General features: G+C 43.8%; 2 protein-coding genes and 1 long non-coding RNA gene across 3 annotated transcripts; 1 reads left to right on the top strand and 2 right to left on the bottom strand.

The window, feature by feature from the left end:
* Positions 1-3,885: 3,885 nt before the first annotated feature.
* On the bottom strand, positions 3,886-5,093 carry LOC120435377. Its single transcript, XR_005609685.1, has 2 exons — positions 4,449-5,093; positions 3,886-4,340 (listed from the first exon to the last, which is right to left on the bottom strand). It is a non-coding gene; the product is annotated as an uncharacterized LOC120435377 (long non-coding RNA).
* Positions 5,094-5,539: 446 nt separating this feature from the next.
* LOC116309168 (zinc finger and BTB domain-containing protein 39) lies at positions 5,540-11,219 on the top strand. Its single transcript, XM_031725709.2, has 4 exons — positions 5,540-5,669; positions 7,168-8,476; positions 8,695-9,048; positions 9,645-11,219. The coding sequence occupies exons 2-4, from the start codon at positions 7,199-7,201 to the stop codon at positions 10,620-10,622; spliced, it is 2,610 nt and encodes an 869-aa protein (XP_031581569.1). The 5' UTR covers positions 5,540-5,669; positions 7,168-7,198; the 3' UTR covers positions 10,623-11,219.
* Positions 11,220-13,959: 2,740 nt separating this feature from the next.
* gpr182 (G protein-coupled receptor 182) lies at positions 13,960-16,714 on the bottom strand. The gene is made up of 2 exons (XM_031760451.2): positions 16,560-16,714; positions 13,960-15,503 (listed from the first exon to the last, which is right to left on the bottom strand). The coding sequence occupies exon 2, from the start codon at positions 15,498-15,500 to the stop codon at positions 14,427-14,429; it is 1,074 nt and encodes a 357-aa protein (XP_031616311.1). The 5' UTR covers positions 15,501-15,503; positions 16,560-16,714; the 3' UTR covers positions 13,960-14,426.
* Between the last annotated feature and the right edge of the window lie 4,077 nt (positions 16,715-20,791).

The raw sequence follows: 20,791 nt of genomic DNA, 5'->3' as shown, positions 1-20,791 counted from the left end.
CTCATCCCACCCTGTGCCTCTCTGACACATCTCTTGCAGCACTCTTTTTCCTTCAAGAATGACTGGGGCTAGAAACCCTAAAGGGTCATACAAGGAGGCCACAATTGAGAGAATCCTCGACGCGTTGCTGGTTTCTCCTCAGCGACACCTTGAAGGAGAAGCTATCATTTTCGACGTTCCATCTTATACCTAGCACTCTTTGGACTGGTAAATCATCGTGATTAAGGTCAACATTCTTTACCTCTGTAGCACGCTCTGCAACATCAACGGAGTCAAGGACCTCTCGGCTGTTGGAGAGAAATTTGTGAAGGTGCAGCTTTCCTTTAGCACACACAGCTTGGGCTTCTTTGACCAGTTCAATTGCCTTACCCACCGACTCCACACTTATGAGACCATCATCGACGTAGAAATGTTTCCGGACGAAACTAGCTGCGGAGGGGTACTCTTTCTCACATTGACTGGCAAGGTGTTTCATCCCATAATTGGCGCAGCCAGGGAGGATGATGCTCCAAACAGGTGAACCTTCATGCGGTACTCTCTGGGTTCAGAGTTTGTGTCTCCATTTTCCCACCAGAGAAACCGCAAGTAGTCTCTATCATCCTCACTCACATGAAACCTGTGGAACATTTTCTCCACATCACACATGATTGTGATGGGATACTTACGAAGCGGCACAGCACAGCTGTTAGGCTATTTGTGAGGTCAGGTCCTGTTAGTAGATGGTCGTTTAAGGAGGTGCCGTCATACCTTGCAGAGCAGTCGAAAACCACTCTGATTTTGCCTGGTTTTCTGGGGTGGTAAACTCCTTGATGTGGGATATACCAGACTTTCCCCAGCTCTGCTTGGTTTTCCACTTTCTCTGCGTCACCATCCTTGAAGACACCTTCCATAAATCTCACGTAGTCTATTTTGAATTGTGGATCTCTGTCCAGCTTCCTCTTTAGGTGCTTCAGCCGCATACTAACGCCAGCTTTTTGTTGTCTGGGAGATGCGGACGTGCTTTGAAAGGAGAGGCATCTCCAGGTGACCATCCTTATTTTGTTGGATTCTGTCTTTCAAGATCTGCAGGAAGCAAATATCTTCTTGAGATATGCTTCTGTCACCAGGTTTTGTGTCTGCAAAATCGGACTCGAGGGCCTTGATGACAGCAAGCGGTGTTATGGGTGGCACCTCTCTGACAGACACTCGATGGCAAAACCAGTCACATCTTTAGCCTGCATACGCTGTGGTGCGCTTCCCACAATGCTCCAACCAAGGTCCGTCTCAATAGCATAAGGCTCATAGTCGCCCCAGTGATGACCCTTCTTGGAATTAACGCTCTGGAGCAGTCGTATCCAATCAACAATCCAACACCACAGTCCATCAACGGAGGTATCTCCGGGCTATGCTGACAAGGTGTTTCCATTTGTTGGCTGTCTGACAAGTGGGAATATGTGCGCGGTCAAGAGGAATGAAGTCCCTTGTGTAGGCTGGAGGCAAGCTGATGGAAATGTTAGAGGAAAATCCTCTAACTTTGAGCTCGCATACTCTTTGACTCTTCACAACGGAGTCTCTCCCCATCATGGTGGAAAGTTTAAGTTTCACCGGTTCCATTGTTGCCTGCAGCTTTTCGCACACCTCCTGATCAATAAATGTGTGACTGCTTTGAGTGTCCAATAGTGCATATACTAGAGTTTCGGTGTCCGGAGCACTAAGTGTTGAGATCCACACTGGGACTATCATCGATGTACTCCCACCTTCACCGCCACTCACACAACATGATAATGACGACGTACTTTCTTCCACTGCGCCTTGTGTTGATGCTGCTGTAGAACGATCTTCATGCAATGGCGTTGGGTGACTCTTTCTGCATATGCCACACATGGCCCTGTTCCTACAGTCTTTAGAATTGTGACCCTTTCTTAGACATGCAAAACACAACTTCTTTTCAAGTATGCATTTTTCTTATCCTCTACAGACATGTCCATAAGCCTCTTGCATTTATGTATGGAATGGTTCTCACCACAGCAAACGCACTGGCTATTATTGGAATTTTGTGTTGGTGTGTTCCATTTCTTTGGTTTCTCCGCATCTCTCAACTTGAATTCACCAAGGTCAGATTTGGCGGTGGAGTTTGATGGAATTGGGAGGTTCACATTTGTGGCAAACGTGTTTGCTTTTTTGAACGCTTCATCTCTCTTGATGGTGCCTCTGCAGAGTGCCTTAAGGCATGTAAGGATGACACTGGATTGCATGCTATGCGTGACTCCTTAGAGATAAAGGAAGCAAACTCATTAAAGCTTGGATAGTCGTTGCCCGATCCAGCTGCTCTGTGACATAACGGTTCCACCTAGATGACACCCAATCAGGAAGCTTGACTAGTATTTTCTGATTCTCCTCGCAGATCGTTAAGAACCTGTAAGCCCTTTATGTGAGGCATGGCATTACTACATGTTTGGAGGAAATCACTGAACTCTCTTAGCTTGAGATATTCCTTTCCACCAATCTTCGCCACCCATTTAGCTTCTCTCTGAAAGCCCGCTGCACTACAAAGGAATGGCCATATCTAGCATTTAACCTATCCCAGGCTTGTTGATAGGCTTCTTCATCTTTTCTGTAGACGCTGCCTTCAAGAGAGGATTTTGCCTCACCTGCTATGTACTTTTGCAGGTAGAATAGCCTGTCAGCAGGGTCAGAGCATCGTCTCTCTATGAGGGCTTTGAAGCTTATGCTCCATTCTGTAAACTTCAGAGGATCGCCCGAGAATACAGAAGGTTCTGGAGTTGGCAAGCGAGTGAGAGCTAATGACTCTTGTAGCGATTGGACCAATGATGTCTCGTTTTGCACAACCTGCCGTTCTTGATCTGGGATGTGGTGAGCGAGGGGTGTGCATCACTCACTTTGCTGAATGGAGGACTGCGTGTCCCATCCCTTCCCTCTTCTTCCGTGTAGACATTTAGCTTTGCCTGAATTACATCAATGTCCCTCTGATTTTCAAGTTTTCTCAGCTGCTGACGTTGAGCTTCGATGGCAGCTTCCATATCAATTTCGGCTCTCTTTGCAGCCAGCTGAGCAGCCGCTTCGCCCTCATAGCTGAAATGCTAGGTGACTCTGAGAGATGGTTAGAATTGTGACAGCTGGGTGCAGTAACTCTGGAGGCTGTGGATCCATATATGGACCTAGCATATTCATTATCAAGTAGCATGCGTAACCTTGATCTTTCTGCCACCGTGTCAAACTCACCTTCATCTTCAGTTAGACGTACTCTCATCAGCTGCAGCAAGTCGGCCGTCACGGCTGAGCACGCATCGATCTTTCTTGAATTTCTTGACTTGGTGAGGTTTGGAGTCGAATTCTGTCATACTGTTCCTTTAATTCAGACTCTAGCTTCTCAGCCTCATCCATCATGTTATACATGTCACTCTCAGAGCATACTTGCTTTAACCTTGTGCGAATGTCTCTTATGTTGCTTTTCCATTTCTCATATGTTGCTTTGAACCTCTTCTCCTTTTGAGTTAACTCTTGATCTTTCAGTTCCTGCATTTTTGGCGTTAATCGCCTTTCACGAGAGGATTTTCTTGTTTTTGTCTCAGATTTCTCAGACACTACACTTTTTCCCTCTTCCAAATCCCCTGCATCTTGTACTTCTGACATAACATCAGGGTGACTATGACCATCTTTAGACATTTTAGACTTTAAAGGGGGTATCTTATGAAGAGGACAAGATATCTAAGGTAATTACAAGAATGGAATGGATATAATAGGCGGACAATTATTAAAATTAACACAAAGGCACCTTAGCTTAGATTCTTACGTATGACAGCAAATAAAACTTCAGTTTCAGCCTTTTTAAAGCTTGCAAACAATAGGTAAGAAAACAACAATAATTTTCAGAACTTCAACAGATTTTTTTTTTTTTTTTTTTACACAGTCTGAAATTTGAACACTATTAATTTCTTGTCCATTATAGCAAATTTGCAGCTCATGTTCTATCCATCAACACAGGAGGCATAATAACTGCGTAATGAGGACTCACGCTTCTTGAAACCGCTTCTTGGAGCGTCCGCTGAATCTGCAGCTCCTGATTGGCTGTTACAAAATGCAAAGCAAGTGTCCACTGAAGCCTGTAGCTCACTGCAGGATGAGAAGCAACCAAGACCTGTAGCTTGCTGCAGGATGAGAAGCGCGTTGTAAACCGAGACCTGTAGCTTGCTGCAGGATGAGAAGAGCTTTGCACACCGAAGCCTCCAGATGGATTGGGACACGTTTTCACTGTATCTACTCTGGTCGAAAGAATCCACGCTTCGTACTGATGTCCACAATACTTTTATTCTGCTCACAATCATGGAGCACCGTGAAAACTAGAACAAGTAAAAATAATATCAATAGCACATATATTCATCTCAGCGACATATTTCTTTTCACAAAGTGCACAAGTGTTAAACAAATAACAGCGTAATGCTTTTTACCGTGTACACCTCATAAACCAGCAGTAGAAAAGATGTATATTCCGAAAAGTCCGCCGTGTTACCGCTCTGTCTTGTCTCTCCCGCGCACAACTTCCGGTTCCCGCGACTCACAGGAAGTGACTACTTCACAATAATTTTATCAGAAACATTTCTTATAAGAAAGGTGTATCACTGGATTCACAGGTTATCTTTTTCCTACTGCAAATGTACACAAACATCAATACCAAATAAAGAAAACAACGAGAAAACAACATAACGATCTCAGATGCGCTACTGGTGTTGTCATGGCAACCAACACAAACATTTCAGCGTCAGCTACAGTTCCATTTTTTCTCATCAGAGAATAAAACTTTCTTCCACCTTCAATGTCCCGTGTTTGGTGCTCTCTTGCAAAGTCCAAACGGTCAGTTCTGTGGCGTTCAAGGAGACAAGGTTTTTTTGTTTGTTTTTGAAGCATCTGATGGTTGTGGGGCTGCAGTCGGCACCAGTAACGGCCTTAATTTGGGTCGGGGATCGACCAGTGTCTGGACGGACAGCCAATTGGATCCTCCGGCTCAGTGCTGGTGAAATTGTTTTGGGTCTTCCACTTAACTTTTTTGTTCCATAACCCTCAGGATCATTTAAGAAATTCCAAATGACTGTCTTGCTGCGTTCCACCTCAGCAGCAATGGCGTGCTTATGCAGTTCAACAACCTGACCACGTTCAAAAAGGGAAAGATTTTTTTTGCTTTTGCCATCAGAACGCTATGACAGTGTGACCACCTGACAGAAAATGACAATGAATCCACATTTTTGCACAGATTGTGGTCTTAAACTTTTGATCAGCTGTTAAAACAGCCTTTTTCAGTTCAAGCGTTGTTTTCAATAAATTGCATGATCAAAAAATGTTTTGTCTCACTCCCATTTCTTCTTGTTGCATGTTGAAGCTCTACTTGGAACCTTGTTAAGATCCAACCATGCAAAATATGATTTTTTTTTGCCATTTTTCAAGTGGTCTTAAAACTTGACGGGTGATGAATTCTCCTCCCTGCAGTGACGCCTCCGGCCTGCAGGGGGCAACGCCGCTCAGCTTTGTTGACATGCGTCACCAAACTGCGACGGATGGATGGACCATAAGAGCAAAGGCTTATAAAATGTAGAGTGAGTGCCTGAGCGGTGCAGACCGAGTGAAAACAAAAGGAAAAAGGGGATTTCTGAGCGCCGGCGGACACCTCTAAATGGGTGAGTGATGGTAACAGAAACGAGCGGGCCTGCGCTCACAGTAGGAGGATTATTTTTTAATAAAACCTCTGGTTTGGGTGAGTAGAGTTACCATAATGTGTCTGGATTGTCTGCGATAGAGAAAAAAACGGTCTGGGATCCTCCAGCTTTTTATTAAACTGCGGAAAATTAACAGTAATTGTGCTTTAAACACAAAAGGCAGCAAAAACAACAGGTTAACACAGGATTGGTTTTTTTTTTTTAAAGATACGATAATTTACAACATCTGTTATTGCACATCAGTTAGATCCTGCTTCTTCATACAAAAACATAAATGCTTAAAAAATAGAATCTAAAGCGGTAAAATATCATTTTATAATACCTCTGTTTAGTTATAAAAGTGAACCTATAGGGCTTTTCTTTATTTTCTGTCATGCATAAATAAATAACATACATAAATGCTCCTGTTAAACACGGGCAAAGTTTCAAGCAATGAGAGTAATCCGTATCAGCTAAGAGCTCAGACTGCTATAAACAGTTCGTTTAAAATAAGTTTTTTTTTTTTGTATTTTTGGATCTCTGTAATGTCAGGGAAAGGGTATCCTTAATATGGAGCTGTGGGCCTAGAAGCCCCGCACATTTTCATTTCAAACCTTCTGTTTGTAGTGGGTGGCCAATCAGAATAAGGTTTCTGTAACGAGGGAGGAGCTAAAATTGCTTCTTTCAGACAAAGAGTCAAAGGATAAAAGTCAGAATGGGAGATACATACATGTTGACTATCATGTTGAAATGGACTATGACTCATCCAGCTAACTTCAGGTTTAACTTGATATGAAGGTTGTTCACTTCTTATATTACCACAGTAACTTATGCTGCTCTGGAGCAGGTTGTGTTTAAGATAAGAGATCAACAGGAATAAAATCACAGCCTGTTGACAAACCAGTTCTCCAGAAACCATTGCTGAAAGATCCCTCAGACCTTTGTGTGCAGATATGAAGTGTTTTTTTTAACACTGCATGCATTCATAACCGTCGGTCTGTTGGATCACAATGGGGGCTTTTTTTTACCTGTTGCCATGGCGAATCATGGTATCAGAGTGCAATTAATGGATTTCTTTCAGTACTTCCACATACAGCTTACCTCAGAGTGGATCGGAGTAGACTGAACCGATTCTAAATCTGAAAACTCAGAATTTAGTTTTAGACTGAGAGTTTGTTAAACCTGTTTTATAAAAACTGGAATGAAAAGCTGGTTGCCGCATACTGGAGTGCTTTTTGACAACCACTTTGGTTCTTTTACATATTTTATCATGCAGTAACACATTTTATCTATATATTTAACAACTGGATTATCACGCTGCTTTTGTTGTTTGTTTGTGTTTTTTCACTGCATCAGCCTATGAATACATTTTCATTAGTGATCCATCTATCACCAAAAGATGGATCACTAATCACTGAATATTAAAGAAGACATTTGTCTTCTGTCCTGCTCTGATGATTCTGCTTTTCCTTCCCTGCAGTTGGATTGTTGGATTAGGAGCTGCGGCAGGGATGAGGATCCGGCTGCAGTGTCCCGGCCACGCTGCCAGCCTTCTCTCCGAGCTTAACCGTTGCCGCCAATCACGTCAGTACTGCGATGTGTTCCTGCAAGTTGGCAACCGGACATTCGCGGCCCACCGTGCGGTGCTGGCCTGCGCCGGGACGTACTTTCGCAACTTGTTCACCAGAACTCCCAGCGCGTCCAGTGCCGCCTTCTCTTTGGAGTTTATCTCCCCAGCTAACTTTGAGAAAGTGCTGACGTTCGTCTACACCGGGGAGATAGTGACTGATCTCATAGATGTCGGGGTCCTGTACGAGCTGGCCGAGCGGCTTGGGGTCAGTGAACTGGTGAAGGCTTGTCACGCTACCTTCCCTGACCTGCAGGCTTCTGTGTCTGCAAACTGCAAAGCCAGCAGTCCCAGTGACGTCACCCTGGACTCCAGCATGGTGGCTGCTCCACCCACAGTGGTTGCAGTTAGTGCAGCTTCTGTGCCATCTGTGTGCTCCTCCGCCGCCTCCTGCTCTTCTCTGTCTTCATCGGCGGGCCCGTCTGCTGCCCCGACTCCTGCTGCTGCTCCCTCCCCTCTTTTCCAAATCAGGACGGGCAGGTCAGGCCGCGAAGCTCAGGCCGGACCTCTGTCTCTGGACCTAAAGGCAGAAGATGTCCAGTCTCATATTGGCTACGGGCAGATGGGAGCAGATCATCAGTTACCAGGAGGACCGCCTTTAACCAGCAGCAGCAGCCTTTCCCTTCAGGCTGACGGCTTGCAGCCTGTGGGGCCTGTGCTCCAGCTGAAGACCGAGCACGGGCTGAATGATGGGGAGGCGGGAGGCTGCTGTGAGGACGGTGACAGAGATGGTCAAATGGTTTCTGAGAGCGCGGGCGACTCTTTGTCTCGCAGCAGCAACCCTGTTACGTCTGAGTCTTGCTCCCTCCCTGACTCTTCAGCTCAGCTCGGTGCTGAAGCCTGCGCCCCGACATCATCCTCAGGAGAGTCTCCAGGCAGCCTTCAGGTGGCAGCGGTGGAAGGCGGCGTGGTCGACGTGCAGCGGGACAGCAGGCTGATGTTTGGGGAAGTGGAGGAAGGAGACACTGAGGAGGAGAGGGAGGCCCTGCAAGGTAATGGAGCAGTGGAGGGAACAGAGGAAGAGCAGTGGAGACAGTTGGCAGGAGAGATCATCGAGCTGAGCGACGATGAGAACTTCATGGAGGAGGGAGAGGAGGAGGACGAGGATGAAGATGACCTTGTATGTGTGGAGAATGGAGATGGAGGGAATACGAGTAGCCAGGTAATGTTTCTGTTTGTGAGCAGTACAGTAGTTCAGGTAAAAGATCATTCTGTATAAAATCAAATCAGCTAAAGTTCTGTAACGTTTGTATATCTAATGAAGCGAGCAAATTTGACATCATACTCTGAACGTTTTCTGAGCTACAGACCTTCAAAGGTCACAGGGATGGGTCGGGGTTTTTTTTCCCACATAGGAAATGATGGTCTTTGCTCCTCCAGGTGACAGGAAGCACGGTGACATGTAAAGCTTGCACAGTGGCACTCCCAGCAGATCCAGCTGCCATCAGAAGACACGGTGAGACACACCTGACGGAGCTGGGGCTCTGCAGGGTATGCGGAGCCTCTTTTCCAGACCGTGCTGCAGGCATCGCCCATTCCTTCACCCATATGGGAGTGCAGCTCTTCACCTGTGACATGTGCCACCTGCAGTTCTGCAGCCAAAAGAAACTGTTGCGGCACCACCGCCAGACAGCATCCAGTTACACCATCCCACAGGGGGCGCTGACCAACAGCAGCTACAGCCTAGAGCTGCAGTGTGCTGTATGCACCAAATCCCTCAGCAAGGACTTCCAGGTTAGTGGATATTTATGGAGTGTTTTCGACGTAAGTCAGACGCTTTAAAAGATTGTTAGATACATAAACGGCTCCATATGTAAACAGACACTGTTTAGTTATGATAATATGATTAAATGTAGATTTTTACAATACTCATTAAGAAATTACAGCCATTTCTATCTCCAAGAACTCAAATGAAATTGGGCAGTTCATTAAAAAGCGGTTCTTTTTTTTTTAATTCACAAATTATTAAGATAAAAAGTCCCAAATGTGGCGTTGACCTTTATAAGCGCTTTCTGTGAGCCACAGCATGCTGTCGAGCTCTCGGTTCATTAAACTGTGTCATGAATGAGCTCACTGTGGTTGACTTTAAGATTAACTGAAGCATTTACTCTGTAAATAATGCAAGGACCAGGTGTGTCTAAGAAGCACAAAAGTGAGACTTGAGCTCACAGTGAAAACCACAGGAAGTCTGATGTTTGTATGAAGAGTGCCTGAGAACCGGTTTGGTGGCAAACATGAGCAGGAAATAAGAATGAGGAGTCCCCCTGTTACACACCTGCTTCCTCAGTGAGGCTTCTCAACTTTTAGTTTTGTGTTTCTCTCCTCCTCAGACTGTCAAAGACCACCTGCTGAGCCATGTGTGCCCCCAGAGCCTGAGCTGTGGCGTGTGCCACCTCCCCCAGCTGTCCCTGTGCTCCCTGCTGTGGCACGCCCTTGCCCACCTCTCCCTGCCCGTCTTCACCTGCCCACACTGTGCCCGCTGCTTTGTAGAGCGCGCCCTGCTGGACAGACACATGGCTGTGCACGCTGAGGAGGCGGCAGCTAAGGAGAGGGAGCAGTCGGCGCTGAGGGCTTACGGAGTCAGAGCAGATGGAGGTGGCGGTGGAGGAGGAGCGGAGGAGCTGCATTGCTTCCTGTGCCCACAGACGTTTCGCTCGTCCTCGGCGTTTCAGTACCACCTCAGTTTGCACACCAGCGACTCCACGGGGAGCGGAGGAACCGCTGGTGGCCAGGGGTGGTTAGGGAAACGTAAAGCGGATCAGTCTCTGGAGTGCCCGCCGTCTTCCTGCTCCTCCTCCTCGTCACGGGACGTCAGCGGGCTCGTTAAAATGAGCAACTTCGGTTTGGGTTTGGGAATGGGCATCAGCGTGTCGGACAAGTTTTTTCAAGGGCCGATGCACGGCGTATCCTCTGGAGTCCTGACGAACGGAAGCTCCGGTCAGGACAGCGGTGTTGGACCTGCAGGGGTGCGTGGGAAGTGGTACCGGTGTCGCTACTGCGGGAAACGTTTCGCTCACTCGGGGGAGTTCACCTACCACCTCCGTATCCACACCGGGGAGAAACCCTACCAGTGTAAAGTGTGTCTGCGCTTCTTCAGGGGGCGCTCCACCATGATCTGCCACCTGAAGACGCACGCCGGAGCCCTGATGTACCGCTGCACCGTCTGCGGCCTTTACTTCTCCACGCTAAAGCTGGTGTCGTCACACATGGAGCTCCACAAGGACCACTTACCGCCAGACTTCAACATCGAGCAGACCTTCATGTACAATGATCACTCTAAAGAACCGCTGCCCACTGTGGACACCTGATCAGCTCCTCGTTTCCTCTCTGACGCCTCCTCTGTGTCTGGTTGTCGTGGACCACAAGCTGCTGATAGTAGACTAGAGCTGTAGCTAACCGATGCACCAACATATCGGCCTATCAACAGATAGGACATTTACTGATGACTCATGCACATCTGTCATGTTGCATCGATTTAATGCCAGCTAACTGTTTAAAAAAAGTCAGAAGCACTAGAAGTTTCCATTCTTGTTTTTATTAGGAGGATTTTTTTCATTTCCTGGCACAAGATGGGGGGGGATAAATAACAAAACATCACCACGGTATCCAGCTTTGGCTGAAATATTATTATAAACACTGGTATTAGCCCAGTGCAGTGATTTTTCTAATGTTTTTAGTTAATTACATAGTCTCTAAATTATTGTAAAAGATCTCAGTATTGCTTATTTTGTCCAGCTGACTTTCTCAAACGCACAAATGGAACCAGAACAAAATAACAACAAAATCTAAAAACTCTAAAACTAGCCATTACTATGGATTAAAGATGGATGATTCTCCCACTAAAGACCATTTGCACTGGTCAGATTCTTGACTGAGTCTGTTTTTAAAAAAAAAAAAAAAAAAAAGTAGCATCATCAAAATGATTGTGTTGTCTTAATATGATTGTAATTACAGTGTAATTACACTGTAATTACCTCATTGTAGCAAATTAGACAAACACAAAATATTTTCATAAATGTATTATTTTCTTTCCACAGTGTTTTAAAGCATTGGTTCCCAAACAGGGCGGTACAAGTCACACTGAGGGTCACTTAGCAGGTTTGTGAGGGGCTCTGGGGTTTCACGTAATAATGACATCGCAATTTGAACGCTGTCTTCTTTGTCTAAGTCCAAGTTTTACTTTAATGAATTTAGAAAAAAATTTGAAATTACAAATCGATAATAGAAAAACCGTCTGCACCAACACAACAACAACTAGTTAATTAAAAACAGTTCACTTAAGATGTATTTATGTAGCAGAAAGTGCCTTATATTGTAAGGTAAAGACTTTTAAAATCATAGTTAAAAGTAGCTGAACATTCATGAAAAGGTGCATGAAAAGGCTAAAATATGGTTGTAATAAATTATTGGTGTATATGACTAAGATTATTTGAGCTAAAATGATGAAAATAGTTTTAATAAAAATGCTACAGGTAAATGTAAAAAGTGCTAAAACGGCAGGTAAATGGCATTAATTGATAAAATTATTGACAAAAATAATCCTGGTTATGCCTCAAAAACTGTCAACTCTTGCCAGACATGCACACTAACTGACCGATAACTGTATAAAATGAATTTTTAACACAATTTAAACTTGACTAAAACCAAATGAACAGTTTTTGGAATATTATGGGTGTGTATGTAAGTTAGCACCCAGTACAGGAGTCCAGTCAGCACATAAATGAGTCTCCCCAACAACTTTAACAGAGAAGGATGCTACTTTGTTAATTAAAAGTCTAGGGAGATGATTCTTCCAGCTGTTTTACTCCCAAAGTCTTCCCTGCTACCTCACCCCCACTGGCCAACTCCATCCCCCCTTTCCCATTTCTTAGTTTCTACATCCTTGCATCCTCTCCTTCCGTCTGGTCCCTTCCACCAGAGATCCAAGCAGAGGAGAGAGGAGTCGAGGCAACAAGGATAAAGTCAGCTGCAGTATCTATTGGTTGTGTTCATGATGTGTGTGTATATATATTTTTTTAATATTTAGGGACACTTTTAATCATTCACAATATCAGTATCTTATCAGTATGACAAGCAGATATACCAAGACTTCCCTGTTCTCAGCCGTCTCCTCCAGCTCATCCTGGGAGACACTGACGTGGAGGAGTCCCTCCTAAATGACCAAGCTTCTCACCCAGACACCTGTTGGAAGCAGCCTATTTCAGTCATTAGCCAGAGCTTCTGGCCATAGATGTGGTTAGGAATGTAAAACTGAATGGCTGAAACCATCCCTGTGCAAACTGGAGGTTCATTGCTTGAAGCGAGTCATCGCAGTGATGCTCCTATGCTGACAGGCTCATTTCTGCAGGAGGATGCAACCCTGCTGCTTACAGCTGGTTTGTGGGGAGATGTTCCCCCCTTAAAAGGCCTCCGAGAACTCTAGCATCAACCTCTGTTTTTTTGTTTTTTCTTTTTTTGATATAGGCCAGAAAATAAATTTTAAAAGCTGGGAATCACTGTTTTAAAACACAAAATTACTATTTTTATAGAATAGAAGTTAAAAAAATAGAGATTATTTTTCACTTACACTTGATTATTTCTGTATCTGTTGATCGACTGAGCGTTTACCTGGATTTTTATAATGCGGTCACCATATTTTTTTTTCTGTTAGACGCCGCTCAAAACTGCAGGTTTGGTCTGTTTGAACTAAGATGAGAAGAAGCCACTTGGTGGCAGTGTATCCTGATGTTAGCAGGTGAAAGAAGGCAGCTGTTGCAGCAGATATTATCTGCTGTAATATCAGGATAGGTTTTTGATGTCAGTGATTGTGATTACAGAGTAATTACACTGATTGCATATTGAAGTAGCATGCCATTTGTAGCATACTAATTCTTCCTATTTGCAGTCACGGTTTTAAAACACTACACTTTTATTCAGTCTGTTCTTATGGTGCATGTTTCACTCAGATAAAACACGAATCCACAGAGAATATTTTTGTCTTTGAAACATAACAGTGTGCGTTTGAACTTAAAGAGACGAATTCCATTTTAAACACAAGCTACACTGACTTGTTTCGAGCGTGTGACGTATGTTGTGCTGTAGAAATGTGACATTGAAGTGCCCATTTACACATTTCTGTGCGATTTTTGTGTCTTACCTCATATTTATGACAGGAGTGCAACTATTTATTATTTTTATGCCTTTCGTTCTCTATTTCTAAGGCTAAATATGAATGTTTTTTTAATATTGTTTTTGAAATAAATGCCTCTAGGAAGACTGTTATCACCTCTGAATTATTTTTTTTTTAATCTGTTGGATGAGCTGCTCCATCATCAGAAATTCAGTGATGAATCTGCAGAAATCTGCTTCGCCTGTTTCCAGCAGCTCAGACCTTTGCCCTTTCAAAGCCTGGTCTCTTCCTGTTATTGTGCCATTTGTGGACACACATACCCCTCTTCTTCCCCCCCCCCGCCTGCCTTCTTACCATTTAACCTGTTGAACATGAAACATTCCAGAAACGGAAGTAAATGTAATAAAGATGTGCAGAAAGGAGAGTCATCTGCTAGAACGGCAAATTTCCTTGTTGAAATAAACAAGTTTCCAAATGAGTGGCTGTGTTTTGTCATCATCACGTCAGCGTACAAAATCCAACTCAGCTTTTCCAGCTCAGATTGAAACAAGCAGCGTTTAAGGGAGTTTTATTGGGTGTTTTTGTTTTGTTTTACAGACATGACTACATCAGCATCCAGATAAATAAGCATTTAGTAACATTAAGCTTTGATTTCTATGCAATAAAACAGTTACATTTTCACATTTGCATTTGTGTATACTGATATGAGGATTTCTCCTGTGGGGCACTGCAGCACATTTTGTTGACACAAATTCCTGGAACATTCACTGTGCCTTGAGTTCCTGTGTGAGTTGAGCAGTTTTGCAGGAAGACATCAAACATTTCCTGGCCCCCTGTGTGTGACGCTCTGATCAGGTACATGCTTAACAAAACAGGAAGTGGACTATGAGAGGAAGGTATGAGCCCGATCAATGCCTGTGGTACTTGGAAGCGACAGGGCTGAATTTATTCGGTCAAATATACCGCGACTGAAGCTTACTTGATCCTTAGCTCAGCTTCCTACTTATGATCCAACATCAGAATGGCTGGTGCTGGCGTTACTCAGCTTCCCCGGGTCTCTACCGCCCTCATTTGCAGTTTTGGCGTTGGCTCTGGGTCCCACCCGTTCTGCAGTCCCCTCTCTGGGAATGTAGTTCAACATGGTGTTGATCAGGTTGTTCCGAAAGCTCTTGCTGAGGAAATTGTAGAGGAAGGGGTTGGCAACGCAGTGCAAAAGCGAAATGCACTGCACCACGCTGAAAGAGAAGTAGAGCACTTCCACCATGTTGCAGCTGAATACATAGGGGTCAAGGTCGTCTATTATCATCAAGAACGTGACCAAGTGGTAGGGAAGCCAGCACATTACAAACACCAGGGAGTACACGTGCACCAGCCAAACATCCCGTCGGTTCTGCACATCCGTCGCCCTTTTGGCTGCACGAGCGATCAGTACGTTGCAGGTGATGATGACAGCAGCCGGGCCCAGGAACTGGAAGACCAGGCACAAGAAAGACACTGTGACGAACCATTCGGTGTAGCTGTATTCAGGCAGCATGTAACAACCTGGCTCGTCCCACTCCAGAAGATCCACATGGACGTTCTCCAACAGAGCCAGAAGCAAGGAGAGCCCCCAGAGGCCCCCACAGACCACCCACCGCTTCCGGCCTCCCGCAGGGAAGAAGCTTGACGATGACGGTCTTGACAGTGAGAAATAGCGCTCAAGGGTCATGAAGGCCAGGAAGAAGGAGCTGCTGTAGAAGTTGATCACGTAGATGAGGTGGGTGACCTTGCAGAGAAAGCGACCCCACAGCCAGACCTGGTCCAGGGTTACCTCCATCATGAAGAAAGGAAGGATCATGATCACCATCAGGTCCGACAGGCTCACGTTGATGATGCAGAAGAGGACCCCATTGGAGGAATGCCTTCGGCGCCAGTTGACCCAGACGACCAGCGTGTTCTCCATCAGGCCCACCATGAAGATGAATAGGTACATCAGGAAGAGGGCGATGCGTCGGGATGTCGTGTTGAGCTGGAGGGTGCACTCGACGACGTACCATGGCGTGCCGTTCAAGAAGTCTAGCGAGTGGTTGAAGGTCATGTTCTGGAGTGAAAAGCAAAGGAAAGCGTTTCATATCCTGACAGAGTTTAAATTTATTTTGAGGTTAATCTGATTATGTTTTAAGGCGTTGCATAAGAGGGGCACAGGAGGAGGAGGAGGTGGTTTACTCAAAATGTTTTTGAGAGGTGAATACAAAAAGCCCAGCAGGTTATTAGAAAACTATTTCACAACCTACAGTGTGCAGTTCAGAGCAGGAGTGCCTCTCTTTCAGGTGAATGCATGCATGGATTTGTTTAGAATTCAGATTTATAGCATGTTTTTCATTCACAACGCTCCACATATATAACTCTGCACATCTAAAACATAGACGGTTTCCATTCCAAGCATTCTTCTTTCTCACTAAGCTCTAAAGAGGTCAAAAACTCAGAAACACTCATGCTATGTACAATAAAAACCATGAAATAGATCTTTCTGCAAGAAGTGTTGCACAAGTTTTGACACCTTTAGATTTTATCCTCACCCCCATGCATCTTGGAGGAAGGTGAATTTACTTTACTATTCTCATCCAAATCAGCCTCCCACATTTCCCCAAATTGCAACCTGAAACTACTGACAAGCTTGCCTTTATTTTTTATTTTTCATGGAGAGGATTTCAACAGATTCAACTTTGCACATCTATAACAGTGAACAAGAAAAAAAAATGTGCTTTTCATTTCACACATCCTTCTATTTAAAAATAAAAATCCAAAGAGGTCAAAACTCCAAAAACTTGCATAAGATGCAGAAATACATCAACACAATCTGAAACATGTTGGTAAAGCAATAAAGCTGCGCTTTATACAGAGTGTTGCTGGATCTCTGACCTCTTCAGACTTGCAAGTTTCAGATTTTGAAGCCTCTATTCTCTTCAAAATCACCTTAATGCAACCTAACCACTGACAATCTCTATCTATATTTCTGTGTAAAAACATATAGAAAACAATAACACGATTTTCCACACCTGACAACAGATGGATGTATAAAGTGTTTCTCTTTAAGATCTAGACTAAAGGTAAAGCGGGTTTTAACAACCTTGAAAATTACTGAGTTTTCTCGTACCTCAGCGGCGGTGGCGGTGTGCACAGGAGCAGAACGGGGGAAGTCGCTCCTGGGACCTTATTGTCTTCTGGAGAATCTTCTGTGTGAAGTCTGCAGATGGGAGATGTGCCTTTTCAGCTCTGCTGCTCAGGACTATGTGGGCAATAGTCCTGAGAAAGTCCTGATCGAACAGGAGTTTCTACCCTCCCATTTCCCATGAACAAACACACACACACATACGACATCCTCAGTGAAGTACAGGGGCACCCACAAAGCTAAAATGAATGTAAACTGTAGTTATGATAATAACTACAAACTGCTTTTTTTTTTTTTTTATATTAACCAGGATTATTTTATGTTGAACAGAAATGTGTCTAATATAAACACATATTAGGGCCATTCTAGTGAAACAATCATTTAAATAAAAATAATGTATTGCGCCTGAATAGGGAAGTTATATAAGGAGGAGAAGAGAGAAAGAAATGAGCAATAAAGAAACTCAAGTTTCTCAGTGGCCCAAGTTCCCTTTATAAAGTTCACGCCCTCGTCAAATGGGTTTACTTTGAAAACCTATATGGGTTTTCAAAGTAAACCCATATAAATAAGTATATAAAAATGAGAATTAAATTTACAGTTTTAATCTAAAAAAAAAATGTAAATTTGCTGTTGATGGCTGATTGTTATTAAATTCCATTAAAAAACCAAACAGATTAAGCTGTGAATAATGCAAAGGTTCTACTAGTAGAATAAAAGTGGGTTCTGTTAAACCCCTTTTAATTAAAGCTGGAGGTCTGCACCTGAATCACATCGTGTCTGTCTGATTTGAGATCCACTGTGGTTGTGTACAGGGGCAAAAATGCAAAAAATAAAAACATGCATCATTGTTCAAATATTATGGACTTACCATTGGCAGTTTGAAGGTTGTTCTGTAAGAGACAATAACTGTAATTCTCCCCCTGAAGGGCGAACGTAATCGGTTCTGTTTGCTTGTCCGTCTGTCCAGCGTCCATAGTTTCTTTTTAGATATGTTTTTATGTTGTGTGATAGTAGATCGGATTAAGGTCAAGGTCACACCAAATGTGAAAAAATCAATTAAAACTTTTTATTACCCGCAAATTTTTATGGATCGCCTTCAAACTTCACAACAATATACTAGGCCTCGGGGGATATGAGTACCCAGGTTGGATAAGTATTTGAACTTGACCTTTATTGTTAGTACCAGAGGTCAAAGTTGACAGTGGAAAAAAAAAATGTCAACAAACCTTAGGAAAGGGCATAGAGAGAGCTGTACAACACGCTTTTTTATTTTTTCAATGAGACACACAATGAAAATGAAATGATGCCATAAAGTTTTTACAGCTCTTAGAAGCCAAAGATTTCGGCCAATTCTGCCCCAATCACATGGGTAAAGATAATAAAATACACCTTTTTAGTATGTAATGCTTCAAGGCCATAGGTCAAAGGTCAGACATCAGCTTGTGGGTAGCATCTGGGTTACCTCGAATTTGATAAGCTGTCATAAAATAATAAAATTCATCATATATATGTTGTATTATACATAACAGTACTACAATGTTGCAGTAAAGTCTGGTTATTTTGCTACAGTAGACCAATGATGGTGCAATCTCCTTTAGTTTCATGGTCTCTGGGATTCTGTGGGCTCATTTCAAGTTTTCCGTTTATTTTTGAGTTTGTAAGTCTGATTTTCTTTGTTAACTCTTCAAGTTTGGATTATTATTGTAGGTTGAGTTTTGTTTCTTGTTGTCAAGTCCCTGTGTTTGTATTAGACGTTCGTTTCCCTGTTCGAATCCTTTCCGTTTCATTTTGTCAGTCATGTGTCTCATGTACTCCGGCTTCTTGTCTTCTTACCTTGATTAAGTTCAGGTGTGTTTTGCTACCCATGCATTTCCACTGCCCCTGATTAGTCTATTTGTGTGTATATGTATACATAGATGAAGGATAAAAGGAAATGGAGACTAAGCATTTATTTATCTTGCCTGTGTTTGTTCCTTTGTATGCATCATGCTCCAGTTTCCAAGTTTGGATTTTGTTTCTTTTAGACTTCTTACAAACTTTAGACTCCTAACAAAGAGCTCAGATTTTTATTTACCTGTCTGTCTGCAAGTCCTGCATCGTTTTATGCATTTGGAATAATGTCCTTCAACATAAAATTGGGAAGACTTGGAATATGTCATCATATAGAATACATATTATAATCAAAATAAACCTCTATGCACAAGAAACAAGGCCAAAAGTTAATATTGGATGACTGTTATTTAAATTGGTCATGATTCGGTTTTTACCAGCTGTAAGGGAAGCAAGGCCGAAGCACTCAAGGTGGATTCAAGTTGCTCTACCATGGTGTAGACCAGGGGTGTTGAACTTCAGGCCAGTGTCCTGCAGATTTTAGATCTCACCCTGGGTCAACACGCCTGAATCAAGTGATTAGTTCATTACCAGGCCTCTGGAGAACTTCAAGACATGTTGAGGAGGTCATCTAGCCATTTAAATCTGCTGTGTTGGATCAGGGACACATCGAAAACCTGCAGGACACCGGCCCTCAAGGCCTGGAGTTCGATACCTCTTCTTTAGAACTTGACTGCATGCTTTGGAAGTACATTTTTCCAAACACTTACATCTACTTAAATGTAAGTGTTTAGCGGTTGCCACTTCAGCATGCAGTAAAGTTCTATACTCTTGCTAATGACCTGCTAATTTTATTCATGTGTGCTGTAGCAGGGACACATGGAAAAATTTTCAGGACACCGGCCCTCGAGGACTGGAGTTTAACACCAGTGGTGTAGACAGAGAAATGGAATAACCCTAACCTTGAAGGAAGAGCATGAGAATAGTGTTGTGGAGGTGAAGAGGGTGTCAGACAGGAATAATTAATTTAAAGCTAGAAACTGAAGGTGTGATGTTAAATGTTGTCAGTCCGTATGCCCCACAGGTTGGATGTCAGAAGTGAAAGAAAAATTCTGGAGTAAGCTGGATGAAGTGAGTGTCCAGAGGCGAGCGAGCACATGTCAATGAACATGTACATGAAGGGAACAGAGGTGGTGTTGATTAGGTCTGAAGGAGAGAAATACTGGAGGACAGATCGTACCAGGTTTCCTGAAAACCATGGAAATGGCTGTGGTGAAGACACAGAGTGGAGGCAGGGACACACAGGTTGACTGAAGGCCTTGTGTATTTCAGCAAGACAATGCTAGACTGCATATAGAGCATACTTTTGTAGTAGAAGACTGCTGAACTGGCCTTCCAGCGATAAACAAAAAATACAACACAGTCGAGCAGGCAGAATCCTGTTCAACAGCCTTGGCTTAAGTGGTATAAAGGTTTGCACTGACTGAGTGATGGAGGGGGAGGATGCATTTGTTAGTTATCTCACATGATCCTGTAAGTACAATGCCAGTAAGAAGAATGCAGAAATAGTATAAACAGGCCCCACATAGCAGAGAACAATGCCAGGAAGCCGTACTCTGTGCTGCGATGCCGAGTGTAGTGCGAGGTGGGAGTCCTGGGCCACCCCAGCCTCACTGAGGAAGGGGGCTCTTTAATCTAGAGAAGCACACATCCTCATCATCACAACATTTCAACACTCTTAAAAGTGAACTTGGCTTAATCTCTGTGGTTATGGATCAGGTGATTTACTGACTGAAGTACTGGGACAAAAGAAAGTTAAGATTGGTCTTGAGGGATGGTGGAGGACAGGGAACAAGTGCACGGCTCCTGATGAGTGAGCCCGGATAAGCCTTGGCCTCACGGCTGGGGCTAAACCAAGGTCAGCAATATACGAAGAGAATGCAGGAACGTTTGTGTTGGCCACGATTCACACTGATTAATGGGATCTGTCCTCTGGAATCAACTTTGCTACTGTCTCTGGGGGTTGTCAGCAGTTTGTTGCTTACTGACCCTTCAACTGCTCCCTCTTTCTGTCTCAGAGCCCATCCTGTTGACTGGGCATCCCCTTCGGTTTTCTGGTGAAACGAGGAGGAACCAGTCAGCACATTAGATCTCTGCTGATGAAACAGGAAGGAACCAGTCAGCAGAAACACATCTTTTGGAAACAGTGAGACAAAAAGCAGCCCCTGACCTTCATCACATTATCTAAGAACAGCTCTGATGTCAACACCGATGCTTTATCTGATTATTCTGACCTGCAAAATACTACTTCGCCACTAACAAACTACCTCCAGGGTAACCATTTACTTGCACTGTAATCCAAGACATTTTCACTTGCAGATTTATCA

Source organism: Oreochromis aureus, linkage group 20 (assembly GCF_013358895.1).
Source record: "Oreochromis aureus strain Israel breed Guangdong linkage group 20, ZZ_aureus, whole genome shotgun sequence".
Classification (NCBI taxonomy): domain Eukaryota; kingdom Metazoa; phylum Chordata; class Actinopteri; order Cichliformes; family Cichlidae; genus Oreochromis; species Oreochromis aureus.
Note: the sequence above shows the minus strand (reverse complement) of the source record. Positions and strands in the feature narration are given on the sequence as shown.